This window comes from Spermophilus citellus (assembly GCF_964194105.1).
Source record: "Spermophilus citellus genome assembly, chromosome: 10".
Lineage (NCBI taxonomy): Eukaryota > Metazoa > Chordata > Mammalia > Rodentia > Sciuridae > Spermophilus > Spermophilus citellus.
Window position 1 is genome coordinate 90,217,677 of NC_138197.1, and position 17,323 is coordinate 90,234,999.

General features: G+C 34.9%; 1 protein-coding gene across 1 annotated transcript in view; it reads right to left on the reverse strand.

Annotated features, from left to right (window-relative positions):
- PTPRR (protein tyrosine phosphatase receptor type R) overlaps window positions 1-17,323 on the reverse strand; it is a 252,601-nt gene that overhangs the window by 29,306 nt on the left and 205,972 nt on the right. The window contains exons 8-10 of the mRNA XM_081311808.1: window positions 16,565-16,649; window positions 6,253-6,332; window positions 5,691-5,828 (exon numbers count right to left, since the gene is read on the reverse strand). Coding sequence (XP_081167934.1) covers window positions 5,691-5,828; window positions 6,253-6,332; window positions 16,565-16,649 — 303 coding nt within the window. The remainder of the gene's footprint in view (window positions 1-5,690; window positions 5,829-6,252; window positions 6,333-16,564; window positions 16,650-17,323) is intronic.

Sequence of the window (17,323 nt, forward strand, 5' to 3'; positions counted from 1 at the left end):
TTGTATGTGTTGTTTTTCTGGACTGTGGTTTCCCCTTGGGCACTTACTCTGCAGACCCAAAGGCATCGTGTAAACTCTTTGGCCACATAAATATAACTAAAGTGATTATTTTCTGTAATTTTATCAGATACAGATGAGAACGAAACGAAAGAAGGAAAAAGTTAAAATAGGATTCCTTTATGTGGCTTTTCTAGGTGAAATTGTTTGCAATGCCTGAATAAGTAAGTCAGTAGGTAAAATGGAGTCTGTGGTACTTATGTCACATAGCTTAACTAAGATGAAAGACGAATGCAAAAATAGTGAGAGAATGTGGCTGCATTAAATACTCGAAAGAAGTATTATTAAGCCAAATCACTAAGTAATCTCCTCACTTTGTGAAAGACAAATTTGGTGTCTTACTGTTCTCTGAGAGCAATAGTGGGTTGTTTGTCTTCCAAAGTTTTGCAGTTATTTTATTTTTTTGTCCTCTATGATGGAATCATGAATAAGTGCCTGGATTTTGAAATCAAATAAACCTGGATTAAAATTTGAATTCCAACACTAACTTTGAAGCTTTAAGTAAAACGACTTAATCTCTCCAAGTTTCAGTGTTCTTATCTACAGTGTAGAAATGTAAAAACTACTTTGTAGAGTTAGAGTGAGAAGTAACTGAATTTATGTATGACTGTTTAGTACAGATATTCAATAGATGGTAGAGGCTAAACATGCGTTCCACATAGTATGTGTATTATGCTCAACATTTACACAGAAGGGGAGTGTCGAGCAGCAAGCCATGTACAGAGGTAGTCTAAGGACGCTGGTTCCCTGGATGTGCACAAACACTACTTGTCATTCTGGAGTTGATCTAGTTCTAGTTTTACATGCTTTGTTCACTCTGTCTTCTCCAGTAATAGAATATTTTATGTATAAAGAATTTGAATATTGTGTTTTAATATTTCTTTATTTCAAAAGGAATTCCCTTCTTGTTGAGATTTATCTAAATGAAGGAACTCAAATTTACAAGCAATTAAATCTTTTTAATTATAACATCAAAACTAATTTTTTACCCTTATTTTTTCACTTTTGCTTATCCTCATTTTATAAAAAGTGAGAAATAGAATATTGGGATTTTGGAATAAAAGATGGCAATTATTCACTCATTTATTCATTAGAAAGTAGAAAGGTTCATAAAAACACAAAGCGTGGGAACTTCTAAAGATAACTCCACCTCCATATTTTTTGGAGGAAATGATTTTTGTCTCTTCCAAACAATGACGCTTAACACAAAAGAAAGTTGGCACATTTTCGGTAAACAGCATTTTCCTGGTAGTGCAAAATCTACTGTGCATTCCTTTCAAGCCAGACTTTTCAGTATCATTTGATCTGTAAAACATCAAAGTATCCTCTAGAGTATTGTATTTACATCTTTAGAGAGTTTGGACCGAAAGGAATTTTCATCTTTATTTAAAGTTATCTTTATAAAATCAAAAATATTTCTTGCAATGTTTTGGATTATGCCTGGCTACAGGGGGAAGAAAAGTAGCAGATTACACATGGAAGATGTACAATGACACGTTTGATACTGATATTCCTAATAAGTATATCTCAAACACTGAAAAAGAAAAGAGGCTCGAAATAGGAAAAACCAACCATCCACTTCTCCATGTATGAATTAGGCAGTGGAAGAAAAAAATAAAAATCTCAGCTACCCTTTCGTGTGGGAATTATTTTAAAAAGGTATTCTAGCCTTTACAGGTCCACTTGGCTTTCCTACAGAGACTGAAATCTGAGAACATAACCAACAGGTTAGGTCCAATAGGATTGCTGCCCTTGAAGGAACGAGATGGATTCCATTCATTTGCAGGCTCAGAATGGAGAGCTCTGAGCATCCTTGGTGAGTGGACTGGCATTAACATGAGTTTTTGCCACAGACAGCAGTTCTGGTTGGATGACAATGCTGGTCTTGGAGCTGGAGAAGAGCAATCATTTGCTGGGGCTTGGCATATTCCTAATTGCTCATGTTAAGTTTATTTTAAAATGTCACATACTATGTACCCTCTAAGGAATGCTTTCAGACTAACATTAGCCTCTGTCCTGATAAGACTCTACTTCAAGAACAAGTTAAAGCATTGAAAGTGTATTTCTGAGATTTTCTATGAGTGAACAAACATTAGAATGCATCACAAATTAAAGGATTAAATGCTCATAAGCACAAAAGCCATAACTTAACTTATGGCTACTAAAAACCATTAGGTAATCTTTGTGAGATATTGTTTCACATATGCCTTGCCACACATTAATGCTTAATAAATAAGCAATTTTGGCAACGAAGTACTGTTTTCTGTGGAAAATATGATATAATTGTTTAAAAATATTTACATATTCATATTTACAAATGATTAAATAGATTAAGGTACTTTTCTTATACTTATTTTGTTTCTGTATATTTTTTGCGATACTGGGGATTAAACTCAGGGGTGCTCTACCACTGAGCTACATCCTTAGCCCTTTAATTTTGTTTTGAGACAGAGTCTCACCAAGTTGCTGAGGCTGACCTTGAACATGCCATCCTCTTGCCTCAGCCCATATAGGTATATGCCACCATGCCTGGCTATGATTTTATTTTTAATAGAAGAAATAGAATTTTAATTTTAACATTTCTGTGTCCTCTTGTAGACAGACTGTAACTACATTTATCAATTTTGTAAACTCTGGTATTTTATTGGCAAGTTATTTATTCATATTTAGCATGATTACCAATTTATTTGGATTTATTTCTAGCCTACAATTTGTAAAAAACTTTACTTGATTTTTCTATATTCCTTTTTCTTTTTTTTAGTTAATTTAAAAAATTCTATCTGTTTTTTCTTCTGCCAGATTGGAAATTATACATTCTACTTCCATTCTTTTAGTACGTTGAAAATTTAACATGCACATTTATCTTAAAGTCTAATCTTAGTTTGTATTTCTGCCCTTTTCATGACTAACATAGAAATATTTTAACTCTCTTCATGCTTTATTATTATTGTCCAGTACTTTAATTCTACCCTAATTCTTTCATTTCTTTTCTTGCTATTATTTATTATATTCGACTCTTCTTTTCTGGATTAAATCTCCATGCAATTTGGTAAGATCCTATTGGTATTAAATTCTTTCATTTTTTGTTTGTTTGAAATGTTTACTTTTACCCTCATCCTTGTATGATGGATTTACTGGGTTTAGGGTTGTCGAGTCTCCCCATCCCCCAATCCTTTCTAGGTATTATTCTACTAATTTTTGGACCTATTGTATTTTTGTATTGTTGTTGTTTGTTTGTTTTGTTCTCAGTTAACTAGTCTTTTGCTAGTTAATCTGATTGTTAACATCATCTCTTTGGTGTTTTCCACAGATGTGTCTAGTTGTGGATTTAGGTTTACTTATCTAGCCTTGGATTTATTGTGCCTTTCAAATTTGAAGCCCATGTCTTTCAATGACTTGGAAAATATGTAGCCATCTTTTAAAAAATATTTCTTTTCCTCACATTGTTTTTTCTTCTAAGTCATCCATTAAACATTTCATGGGGGCATTTAAATACTATTCTTCATGTCTCTTCAGCTCACTTGGTTTTAGCCATTTTGATCTTTCAGGTAATCTCATCAGTTCTATCTTCTAATTCTCTAATTACTGAGCTATGTTTACCTTTATAAACCTGCCTGGTAATCTTTTTTTCATTTTAATGTCTACATATTATTTTTTCATTTTAATGTCTATATAATATGTTTATTTCTAATACTTTTTAGTTTGATTATAAATATTCTTAGTCTTTTTTGATAATGACTTGTTGTTTTGTTGATTATTTTACTTTATAGTTTGTGTGCTAAATTATTTTTAAAATCCTACCTTCATAAGTTTATGTTATTTTAATTTCTTGTGGATCTGTTTGTACTATTAGTTGCTTTCCCTATTTTTCCTTATCATATTTTATTTAATTGTATGTCTTATAATTTTGATTTGTGCATTTACATTTGACTGAGTGTTTTTCTGGAAATTCTGTGAGGCCTATATGGAGATTATGTGCATTTGGAAATTATTGCCGCTATTTCTATAAAGAGCAGTGTGCTACCATCTTGATACTTCACTTAGGTTAATTACCCTATCTGGCAATTTCTGATTTTAAAATTCTTGGGTTTCTCACCTTCAAATACTTGAGAGCATTTTTTATCCCACAAGGAGGACAGATTTAGACAAATTAATTTCCTATTACATTCCTTTTTGGAAGGCAGGTTTATTTTTGAGGTTTACTTTTTTACTGTTAAGTATATCCCCTATGGATGTTCACTTTATGGAAGGTCTCAGTTTCAACTTCTGGTTCTTGCAAGCCCAGGATTTGTGTCTAGTATTTATTAAAACACAAGTAATACTTGATTCTCTGGTCTTATGCTTTATTAAATTTTTGAGCACCAGAATTTCCTTTCCTTTCTTTTTTACAAGCTCCACTCTACATGTTGTTTCACATTTTACCCAGTGTAACTGGTTTTGTGGTGGAAGGTTTTTCAGGTTATATAGGTATGCTGTATTTCATAAATTCTGTGTATGTCCATGTGGATGTATGCCTACAAAGAATATACCTTTTAAACTTGTAGAATCTTCTCTCACAAAGTCAAAACGCCATGTATTTTAAACAACTGTGCAGGAATTGTCAGTGACTTAATATGTTGACAGGGTGGTATTGTATGTGAAACAGCTGAGAATATTAGGAGTTATTTTTATCATACTACCTGAGGCTCTCATATCAGATTCACACAGAAGTGTGTTTATTAGTAAGCCATATAGTTAATTAAGTGTATAACTTTGTATATTGGCCAAAACATACTTATTTTCCCAGTATAATCAGAAAAATGTGTCATCTATTATAGTAAAAATGGGGGGAAAAACAGCAAACTTTTTAAAGCTTACAAATAGCTGTTTTTCTGAGCCTGGGTTCTTTCAATTAGTAGCAGGATTCTACTACCGTCAAGAGTTACAATTCACCAAAAGGGTATAAGGAAAAGATCCATTTTCCTAAATTCTTATTGTTACGGAAAAGTCATGGTATAATAATTTTGAGAAGAAAATGTTGACTAAAATCAAAATATGAATTACCCCAATAAGATGTCCTAAAATATAAGTAATACCTAGGAGACTAGACTTCAGGAATCATTCAATGTCCTTACTGAGACTATGGGTACAAATGAGATGTGTGCACGCTAAGTATATTGACTTGTCTGAAGGAAAACTGTCACTCATAGACCAATACCAATTACCATTTTTCAGAAGTATAAAGTGACCTAACCTTTAAATGTCTCAAAATTTCCATCTTAACCCATTAACTTCTAATTCTATAAATATTTCAACAAAATTGACACAAGTGCACTAAAATAGGTTGGAAATCCAAATCAAGAGTTTATATATTTGACTATATTAACTAATATTATTATACATTAAGAATATCAACAGTGATTTAGTATTATTTAATATTAACATTAAGTGTTTTATATAATTATATTGAATATTATATAATTTTGTTATATATTATATAACTTTAAGTTTTTAATATGTGTTTCACACCTGGGACAATGGGACAAAGTAGGTTAAATCTACCTGTCAGAGGTACATGGTGATTTTACTTACACAAAACCTCTTCCCTAGAACTAGAACGTGCATAACATCCAGAACTTGGCTAAAGATCATACCTCATTTTTTTCTTTGAGTTTTGTGATCATAACAATCACAGGACTGTCTTCCTGCCAAACCATCTGCCAGAAGTCATTCACGGTGTTGATCATGGGACCCTGCGTGGCAATGAATGCTTTCTCCTTGCCACTGTAGCCCTAGTTGGAGTAAAGATACAAACATATTGTCTTTTAAGTTGATGCCTTGCAGTGAACATTTAGGGGAAAGATCTTTGGCTGTCCTGGTCCAAAGGCACCATGGTTGCAAGAGCTTCATTGATTCTAGCACCATGATGCATGTGGCTGTTTTCCTAGCAAGTTCAGCAGGGCATTTGGTACTGAGGGTTGTAATTCTCCATCCTCACCAGAGCACCTGTGTGGAGACTGTAGTCAGGGACTAAAAGGAGGACTCATTGTGAAGGATTCACACAGGGTTGACAAATTACAACAAACAGATACCCTTGCTAGCAACCAATTGAAATCAAACTCTGAGAGGGGAAGAAAAGCAAAACTAAACCTAAAATCAATAATTCAAAGTATGTCAACATGCTCACCAGAAAGAAATTTCTATTTATTTACTTACCCTAATATAATTAGCATTAATGTAGGTGCTCAGTGAATCAGTTACATTCTTTGGCCTTAAACACACTCTGCTGTGAGGATCTAATGGAGGAAACAAGAAAAAAATACATTAAATAAATATACTCTTTTAAAATTTCTTAAAACACCTATAACCTGCAAGTGGCACACTGGTTAACTTACACACTGATTGTCTGGCATGTGCCAGTGTTGGCCCTTTATACATGTTGTCTTCGTCTCTTGAGCCATCAATGTTTACTGAGGGACCTTTGGGCCCATCTTGACTTCTGCTACTGACATAAATCTTGTCCATGAGGAAGAGATGATGAGTTTATACTTCATGTCATTTTTCATGGGCTTTCGATACTTGACCCCATCTCTCATTTATATCCTCATTTTCTTGGCATTTGGAATTTGAACCAGGTTTCGGTCTTCCTATCTTTCTTCTATCCCTTCAGAGGTGAATCACCTGGCCTTCCTTCATGAGCTTGGACCCTGGCCAGACCCCCTGATTTCCTGAGATAGGCAAGACTATTTCACTAGGTGCCTGACACTGTCTATCAGTGTGGGGATGGAGGGTAGAGCAAACCAACAAAAGAGGGAGCTTTTAAAGAGAACCACAATTCATTTCAGTGAGTTCCCAGTCTGATCATAAAATTACCAACAGCCTGTGCTGATTACCTAATGGATGTCAGAGTCTGTTCACAATACTTTACAGGTATGATGTTGTTTAGTCTTCATAAGTCATTCATAAAAATACCTAAATTGATACCCCCAACTTTCAAATAGCAAAAAACAGAGAAGTTAAATCACTTGTCCAAGAGTACACAGTCAGGAAGTAAGTAATGGAGTCGGGCTCTGAACATCTGCTATCTACTCTAGAGCATCCTTAGACTATGCCATGTTGCTTCCCTAATGCTGGCAGCCACACAAACTGATAATTACATTCCACGTGTTACATCCTAGGAGTTGCCTAGTTTCTTCCTGAAATAATAGAAAATTCAATGCTTTTCAGCATCCCTTCTCAGTGGAAGGTGATGTAAAAACTGGGCTGCAGCAAGGAAGCACCCCGCCTTCTATACACATATCCTGAAGTAAGACAGTCTGTGTGTAAGACAAGGAGACAATCTCTTTTATTCACAGGCCAAGCTGAGAAAATCATAGATAAAGTGAGGTAGGGAGAACTAGAGGAAGAAAGTTGCATAGAATACGTGTGAGTGGAGTTAGAGGTAATTGAAAATGTAACAAATATGGCACAACCAACATACATTTAATATTTATTATTTAAATTTATATTACATTTAGCTTCACATATAATTACTATTAAAGATAATAAAATCTATAACTGGTTAAAAAAAAAAAAAGACAAGTCAGCCCATAAGACTAGGAGTGGTGTGGTGTGAAAATACAGCCACAACTTCTTTGACACTCTGTCTACAAAAAAGTAGAGTCCCGTTCACATTCCCTAAAGTGTGGGCAGAAATGAATGACTCGCATCTAATGAATGGAATGTGACAAAGTTGACAGAGCTACCCAGGTCCTAAAGGATATACCACTTCCTCTTTGCTTTCTTTCTTGGGTTGTTTGCCCTGGAGGAAGGTGTTTGTCTTGAGGGAGCTCAAGTAGCCAAACAGCACAGCCAAAATGAGGGAGCCCTCTTGGAAGGAGATCCTTCAGCGCAAGTCACGCCTTCAGCTGACTGCACCCCTGCTCAAGGTCTCAACAGAAACTTCACACATAATCCTGTACCAGAACTATCCAACCAAGCCAATTCCTGATGCATGGAAACTGTGAGATGTTTATTGCTTTAAGCCACTAAATTTCAAGATAATTTGTTATATAGCAGGTAATAGGTAATATGAGGAAAAAATAAGGAGGCCATCACCAAACACTGGGGTGACAATACATGGTTGTCATTGTACTCACTGTGGGCTGAATGTATGCCAGAGATAGAGCAGCTATCAGCCTTTTATGCATTCTGTCACCTAATTATCATGGCTTTATAAAGTAGATACTGTGACCATTCTCTTTATCTAGATTAGTTAATGGAAGCATAGAAGGGTTAGGTAACTCACCTGAGGTCATGTAGCTCAGAAGAAGTAAAGCAGAGAATGAACCCACCCACGTTTTCAAAGTCAGAGCCATAAAGGCCATTATCAAAGGTGGTGTTGAAAATATAAAGTTAAATTTCACTCATCAGTCCATAGGGTGTTTGAAATGAAGGCAAATCTTAGAAGTAATAGGAGCTTCCATTCAGGGATGGATAAAACGGATTTGATCTGTAAGATATCTGGTTTTAGGAAGAGAAGCCCCAATTCTGCTTGAATTTACAGAATGGCATGTGAAGACCAAAATGCTGATTGGATAAGGCACAGGTATAACAGCTCCTGGTCCTGTCAGATGTAAGCAATCACAATCCAGGAGATTTCAATCAATCCTAGAAATCAGTGGGAACATCCCTTGGTAATGCTGTGCTTCATAGTAGCTGGACTTCATTCAGCTTCATATAAAACACGTTGCACAAGTTCCTGGTGTGTTCTTTTGGATGATCTAAAGGAAAAAGGATGACTACAGGGTACTTAGAGGATTTGATAAGGACTAGTTGAGTTAGGATAGTTCATAAGGGACTGTGGACTGGGCTCAGCAACATGGAGCTCTCTCTTGGTATGAGGGCTTCCAGCTTTTATTTGAGTTCCTCCTGAAGGGTTGTGTTGGGGAAAATGATTCTGAAGCAGACTACCCTCCTTAGAGCAGAGAATGGGCCCTGGCAATGTTTCCTAAGTTAGCTTATCACTTGGAGCCCTCACAGTGCAGGTTCTAGGAGTCAGAAGCTGGCACCTGTCACTCAAGCACACCTCATTTCCCCCAGATCTGCTGAAGTCGTGGCAGCTCTCTATATTTCTCACAACAGCAGTAGCAGGGTACCTTCATGTGCACAGGCCATTTTCCATAAAGAGCTTGTGCCTAACTTTGTTTTCATGACGTTTTATCCATTTTTTTAAAAAGCATATCCTCCAAATATAAGCTTTAGTCCCTATCCCCCATCCCCATCTAAATTTATTCTTGTTGGTAAAACCTCTTGGTCTGAATAAAATTTACCAAGTCCTTCATAATGTCAAAGAGCTTGTGGTAGGCAGCTCTTTTGTTCTCTCATCTTTCCCTTTCCCCTTGCCCTACCAAATTTCTTTGAATTCCTATGAGTTGCATTTTAACATTCAGAGTGAAATTATTCCATTTTTCTTTGCATATCTTTTGTCGACCATATGGATCAAAATTCCTTGCAGAATATAAAATTAGAAACAATCCGAAAGAGAAGCCACAGTGGAGCAAACAGCAGGATTCACTGAACATACACCAATTAATGATAACAGAGAGAAGGGGACCTGACTGGGAGCTTTTGACTGTGCAGTCCCCTTAAGCATCTTGCTGAGCACGTGTGGGGCCATCTGGCATTTCTGCTGTCATCAGCTGGAGCACACAACAGCATGCATAGCTCACATACACACATGCGAGCGTGCGCATACACCCCCACACCCCCACACCTCCCCACACACCCAGATGTGTATAAAAGACAGTTGTCTCCTGGTATTCACTCTCCCTCTTTCTTTAATAACAAAATCCCACCCAGGTTCTGGCAGGGCCTTGGTATAATGCACAGCATAAGACTCCTCTAATTATTATCATCTCTTGCAATTAGTTGTGGCCACTTGACTAAGTTCTCAATGTGAAAGGTAAAAGTCAGGGATGTGTGTAATTTTTACACCAAAGGAGTGAAGTGAGGGGTGATGTTCTCCTTCTTCCACTCTCACTCCATCGCTGCTTAAAACATGGTTGCAGTGACCAGCATCTCAGCATGCAAGGGAAACCAAGGCCCTGGGGATGGCAAAATAACCAGAGAGAAGACTTGACATGAAGGATGTGGCAAAGCCACCATACCGACTAGGAAGCTTATACCTGGAGGGAAATGCACTTCCAATTTATTTAAACCATCACTATTTTGGGTGTGTTTAATGATACACACACACACACACACACACACACACACACACACACGAATTAATTTCTATTAGAAATAGTTAAAATTTACATATATATATATATATATTTTGGAAAAAGATATCAGAAAGGGATAGTATTATCACAAATCAGTTCTGCTTAGGGAGGCATTAAACAGAGTAGGCGTATTCTATACATCCAGGTTTGGTGCACATTCAGAAGTTGAATTCAGATTTTCTTAGGATCAAAGTTCACATTTGCTAAGTAAAAGAAAAAAAATTTTGGTGATATAATAAAAGATACTCCTTTTAGTCTAAAATTAAGCCCCAGGTTCTACAGCATTGCCACCAAAATGCCTGCAGTGATTAGACCAGCCTGGATATTACTAAATTAGCCACTGTACTGATTTCTTCTATGTTGTCTACAACAAACTGTTCCAAATCCATTCCCCTGTTTGGAAGAAGCTATCTCTAGTTACCATGTGTGACCACTAGTCACATGTGGCCATTGAACTCTTGACGTGTGGCTACTATGAATTGAGGAATGAACATTTTAATTACTTCAAATTCATTTAAATTTAAATTTATGTAGCCATATGTGGCTAGTAGTTTTTTTCCTGGACAGTGAAGGCCCAGAGGATGAAATCCAAGTTTCTTACTTAGTAGAGCACAGCAGGTCTTCAGTGACATTTTCTCCATAGGCACTTTCCCACATGTACCTTTTGACCTAGCTCCATGGATCTAGGGCAATCACCCAAACATTCCATGTCCTTATAGGTTCCAGGCATTTGCACATATTGTATACTTTGCCATCTCTGCCTGGTAAAGTAGTCTTTCTCAATTATTCAGGGCTCAGTTCTAATGATATGTCTTTCAGAGGCCCTCCTTGGCCTTACCAGGCAGCACTAGCCATTCACTATTTTGCTTAGACTCCTTGCATTTTATTTCAGTATGTATCATCCTGCATTTTGAGTGCTTAAATTTCTGCCTACCCTGAATGGATTGTGGCAAATCTCTTGAGGGCAAAAAGTTGTATGTAATTCACTTTTGTATCCTATATCATTTCTGTCTGGTATGTGTTCAAAGAAAGTTTAATACTAGAATTAATTTCTATTAGAAATAGTTAAAACATTGCTTTTGACTTTCCAGATTTTTTTTCTTTTCTAAAAAAATGAAACAAGCAAACTTTCATTCCTTTTAGTATCCACTGATTGTTAGAAGTTTCCATAAATGCCCTAAACCACTCAGGCTTGAAAAGAGTCCCAGTCCCTTCAGATTTTGTAATGCTTATGATGTATATGATTTACTAGGAACCCGATTTTATAACTATGTAGAAGCTATTCCATGTCAAGCTAAAGTTTATGTTGGAAATTAGTAATTTATAGTAATTTCCAAGTATTCAGAGGTTTTCAAATACTTTTTTTATCTTTAAAGCAAGAACCCAACATATGACTGAATAGGGGAAAAAGTAGACTTCCAACTAAAGCTTTTTAATATATTGGGTTAGACTATTAAAACAGCTGAGGATTAAAAATATACTTTACCACCATCATCATCATAATTTTCATCACTACCTCCACAATTTTATTAATGTTATGCATTTAAGTCTACATATTAGTCAAATTCACTATGATAATTTTAACCAAATACTTCTGAACTATGTTAAATACTTAGCATAGCATTTATGATACATCAGGGTAGTAGCAATAATAATTACACATATTATTTGAATACTGATCATTATTTCTCTCTTTATTTTGCTCTGCCCTTTTATTTTTCTCCTCCCCTCCTCTTTTTTTCTTATTTCCCATAATTCCTTTTTCCTTATCTCCCTTCTTTTCTCCTCCTTGTTCATGTTTCCTTTCAACTTTATTGGACAGAAATATAGATTTGTTTCACCAAGTCTGTATTTAAATTTGTTCTGTCAAATTCATATTTATGAAATTTCCTCAACTTGGTCTCTCTAAAATATATGCTGTAATCTCAAATTTTCCATTTAACAGACAAAATGATACCTGGATCCTGATGTGACTAACATTATATTAGATTTTATCAAAGGTTAGTCTGTGTCAAAATTTTCCCCCAGGAAGAAGTGCATTTGAGTTTTGAAGTCAAGAGATAAATTGGTTAGATGGGGAAAAATATATCACTGTAGCATGTGAACAAAGCCAGGAATGAAAAGAATGGTTTCACAGACTAATCAACATAAATCAGGAAATGAGAAGAAAGGAAGGAATTGGTTATATCTTTAACAAAAGAGAGAGAGAGGATACCAAGCCCGCACTGTCTAATGCAGTAGCCAATTAGTCATATGAAGCTAATTAATTTATCTAAATATGAAATAAAATTTAGAAATCAGTTCCTCTAGCTGCATTAGCTATAATCTTCAAGTGCTCACTTGCTACAAATGGTTAATGGGCTATCATATTGGAATTATATAGAACATATCCATAGCTGTAGAGAGTTGATGGTGATTATATAGAAGATCACTTGTAAAAAGCACATGAAAATTATAAAAGAGGGCTCTTGAATACTATGCTTTTGAACCCTTCTATACATAGAAGAACATTTTCCGTAATTTATTCTGCAACTGATGGATTCATCATCATTTAGTCAGGGAGGGAAAACAGAAATCAACAGTATAGTATTATTTATTGGAACTTTGTCATTTTACATACAATATCATTTAATTCTTTCAATGTCCTTGGAAGCTAGAATTATTATCACTTGTTTTTAGAGATGAAGAAAAGGATGACAAAGGAACATTTAGTAGCCTGTTACAAATTGTGAATGTTTTTTAGTGGAGTAGGAAATAATCCAACTCAATCTGTTGCCTTCAAGAGTGGTTCACTTGTTTGAATATCTACCTTGTAGTAAGTACTTAATATAAAAATATAAAAGCATAATTTAAGTTAAAAACATAACTAGACACTACATTTTTAAGTAAAAAAGAATAGTCAGAGTAAACAGTGTTCTTTAATTTTGTATGTATTGCCTTATTTTTGTATAAGTGAAAAAGTGTACATAGTTTTTATTATTTTACTTCATTGGGTGCTAATAATTTCATATTGTTATATGATTGGGCTTTTCCCTACTGCTTTTGAGATTTTGGGTAGAACATTTTTTATGACTAATATTTGTTTATATTACAAAATAATTTGACATAAACTTGACTTTAGCACTTCAATCCACCATATACATTGTTCTGAACCAGGCTAACATTGTTCTGTCCTCAGAGAAATAGTTAAAATTGAATGAGTTCTTGGTATCTATGCACTAAAAAAAATCCTCAAAATTATATGGCATTACTGTTGTGTTCAAACTACCAAAATTTTAAATGTAAAAGGAGTTTATTGTAGGTTAAAACAATAAAAACAAACAATGTTTCAAATCTTGGTCAATGGTGAATCATCAACTAACTTAATGTTTTAAATTTATCTCATATTACATTCTAAAATAAATCATAAAGAACAGCTTTGCCCATTTCATTTCAGTCTCTCATAATAATTTTCAGCCAAGAGTGTGGTTTGTCAAAACTCTATTTGCTAAATAATATTTCGTGCAACAAGGTTGGGTGGGATATTTGGGCTACAAGCACTTTCAACAGAAAATCCATCATTCCAAACATCAGTTGTCAGCACAGGTGCCCCTGGTTGAGAAAACGGTCCACCCAGTTCTGGGAATGGAAAAGCTGACACAGGGTTGTGGCGCAGTTGTCTGATATCATCAGGGCAGGAAACAGAGAAGGCTGAACTTTGAAATAATCCTAGTAATTTCCAAATCCTTCTGAAATTAGATGGCAGTTCCTGTATATATAATAATTGTGGCGGATGAATTACTTAACGTTCAGTATATTTTAGATGAAAATTTTAGCAGTGAAGAAAGAACCAATTCTTACACAGAGCACATTCATCCCTTTTAGCTAGTTGTAGTCATAGAATGTCTTTTGACAGTGATTAGAGCTGAGGTAAATAGATTTGACTATATAGACTAGTTAAAATCTTGGTGTGGAGTGACTAACAATGCATTTCAATTCCACCAAAGGGGAGGCCTCAAGACGCATTAACAGTGTTAATAGTAACTCTGGGCTGGGGATCTAACTCAGTGGTAGAGCACTTGCCTTGCATGTACAAGGCTCTGATTCTGATCTCCAGCACTGCAAAATCAAACAAACAAAAAACCCCAGAAATTCTTCAACTGCTTGAGTTTAAGTGCTTATGATAAGTATGGAGAATTTATTTGCTGTTTTATAAGTGAATTGATGAAATTTAAACTATTTCAATGTCAATACTTCAAATAAATCTTTGTAGCTCCATCTTTGCAGAGTTGTTGCAATCAGATGTTTATGATTTGGCCAAAACCCCAACTCTATCTGTTTCTTGAGTGATGGAAAGTATTACTTCTCCAAAATGTTTTTGCAGAATTAATTACTCAGTGCTTTCTACACTTCTGTACCTCTTACACCATAGCTCTATTCTAGCTCTATGACATTATTACTCATTTACATGTCTCTCCTCTCCAGTCCATGAGCTCCTTGATCTTACTGTTTCTCACTCCTTATGGGCCCCTGGTATCCAGCTCACTGCTTGACACTGATAACTTTCATGCAGCCAATTTTAGCTTGAATGTAATTTATAGTAGCTCAAAGTGTGGTCCTGGTATCAGTTGTATCAGAATCACCTGGATATTTGCTAGAAGCGGTTTCCTGGGCTCAAGGACACACCTACTTAAATAAAACCCCAGGGACTGGGCACAGGGTGCTGGATTTTCAACACAGATGATGGGAGATTGTTATGCACAGTGGTAATAATATCACTGAGATATAATTCACATTCTATATAATTTGTCCACTAGCATGCCACCACAGTTATGTTTTTCCGCTACAGCATCCTGAAAATAACATAATGACTGACGAATCTTATAACATTTTCAGTATTCCCCAATAAACTCCATACCCTTTAGCGGTCATTCCCATTCCATTCAACACTGGGAAACCACTGATTTGCTTTCTGTCTTCATACATTTGATTGCTGGACATTTCATACAAATGGAATTATAAAATATGATGTGTTTATGCTGTTTTCTTTCATTTAGCAAAATATTTTTAAAGTTTATCCATTTCTAGTATATATTAATACCTGGTTTCTTATTATTCATTCCATATAAATTCAGAATATTCATATAAAATATGAATTTTGGATATACTGAATTTCATTTCCTATTCAATCAATGGACATTCGTGTTATTCCCACTCTTTGGATATTAATAATGTTGCTATGAACATTTTTGTGTATTTTTTTGTGTGGACACACATTTTATTTCTCTTGGATGTATACTTAGGAGTAGACTGTTTGGTTCATAAAGTAACTTGAGGTTTTACCTTTTTAGGAACTACATACTACTTTCCTAAGTAGCTATAGCATTTGGTAGTCCTATGAGCGATGTCTGAAAAGGTTACAATTGCTGTACATCCTTGCCAATGCTTTTTATTGTCTATCATTTATATAATCATCTTAGTGGATATGAAATGACATAGCATTGTGATTTTGATTCTCTGATGGCTAATGATGGTGAGCATCTTTTTATATGCTATTGTTTATCTTCTTTGGAGAAGGTAGACTTCTACTGAAGTCCTTTGACTATTTTTAAATTGGGTTGTCCTTTAATAGTGAATTGTAGGAGTACTTTATATACTATACTTACAATTCTTTTTTAAATACATGATTTGAAAATATTGTTTACTATTCTGTGGGTTGCCTTTTCTCTTTCTTGATAGTGTCATTTGAAGCACACTTTAAAATTTTATGCAGTTTAATTTATTCTTCTTAGTTTGTTGTACTTTTCATGTCAAATTAAAGAAACCATTGACTAATTGAAGATCATGAAGATTTATACCTTTTTAATCTTAAGATTTTTATTTTTTTTAGCTCCTATGTAACATGTAGGTATCTGATCCATGATACAAGGTAAGGTTCAATTTTATTTTTTGGTAGGGAGGCATGTTGTTTTAACATTATTTGTTGAAAAGATGCTCCTTACTGAATTAGCTGATACTCATGATAAAAATCAATTGACCATAATGTGTAGGACAATAAAGTTTTAGAGTCATGTATCTACAGAAATTGTGAGCAGATCATTATAATATGAGTAATATAGAATGAAATTATTTACTTCACACAACTTTAATGGTTATTATTAGTTTGATATATGGCTGTAACTCCAAATTTGGGCATTGTGAGAATTGGAAATGGTGAAGCCAAGGTGAATGAAAAAGGCTTGCCCTGTGCTTTGCAGTGCAAATTACTGAATCAAGAAACTTACTTGGCAAAATGGTCTTATAGCGATTTTTAGTTCCATGACGTGGAATGTCAATTTCTTTGGGATCCACAAAGTTCATTGGTATTTCCTGCAAAAATAAATGATATCAAATTCGTGTATCTAATGCTGACACAAAGAAAATCTTCACAGGGGGCCATTTGATCCATGCTGTATTGGACTTCAAAGCCCTTTATAAAACAACAGACTGCCACCTCTGGCTGCCCCACACCCTTCCTTTCATAAACAAGCTGACTTCTAAGAAGCAGTGCTCTGTATCAGAAAGCATTATGTTATATGTAGCCATTAAAGAGCCATAAAATGCTTAGATTTTAAGAATTATGTTGTGATACAATTGCTGGAATGACATAGATAGCTGAAAAGTAGATTTTTACAAGGCGTTCAGGTTTTTAAGAAATCTTTATGTAAGTATAGTACCAAAAAAATCTCACTCTGATGGATCCTTCTTTAATATTAATTATGGATTTTTAAAATAATGATTAAAGCCTCCCTCCCAAAGGGGCACATATCAAAGAGTTTTTGTTGTTGTTGTTGATTCAAGCAATGATGACATAATTGTTTTTTTTAATTAAGGAAAGGCTTATAGTTGGATTGTTTCATTTGTACTTGTAAATACAATATGTTTAAATGAATGGTATACAGATACTTTCTCTCACTTAAGAATATAAATGTCCTTATTTGGTTAGAATATATGTCATAGGTCTCAAATGATTAAGAGAGAGCACAATTAGAAGAGAAGTGTCT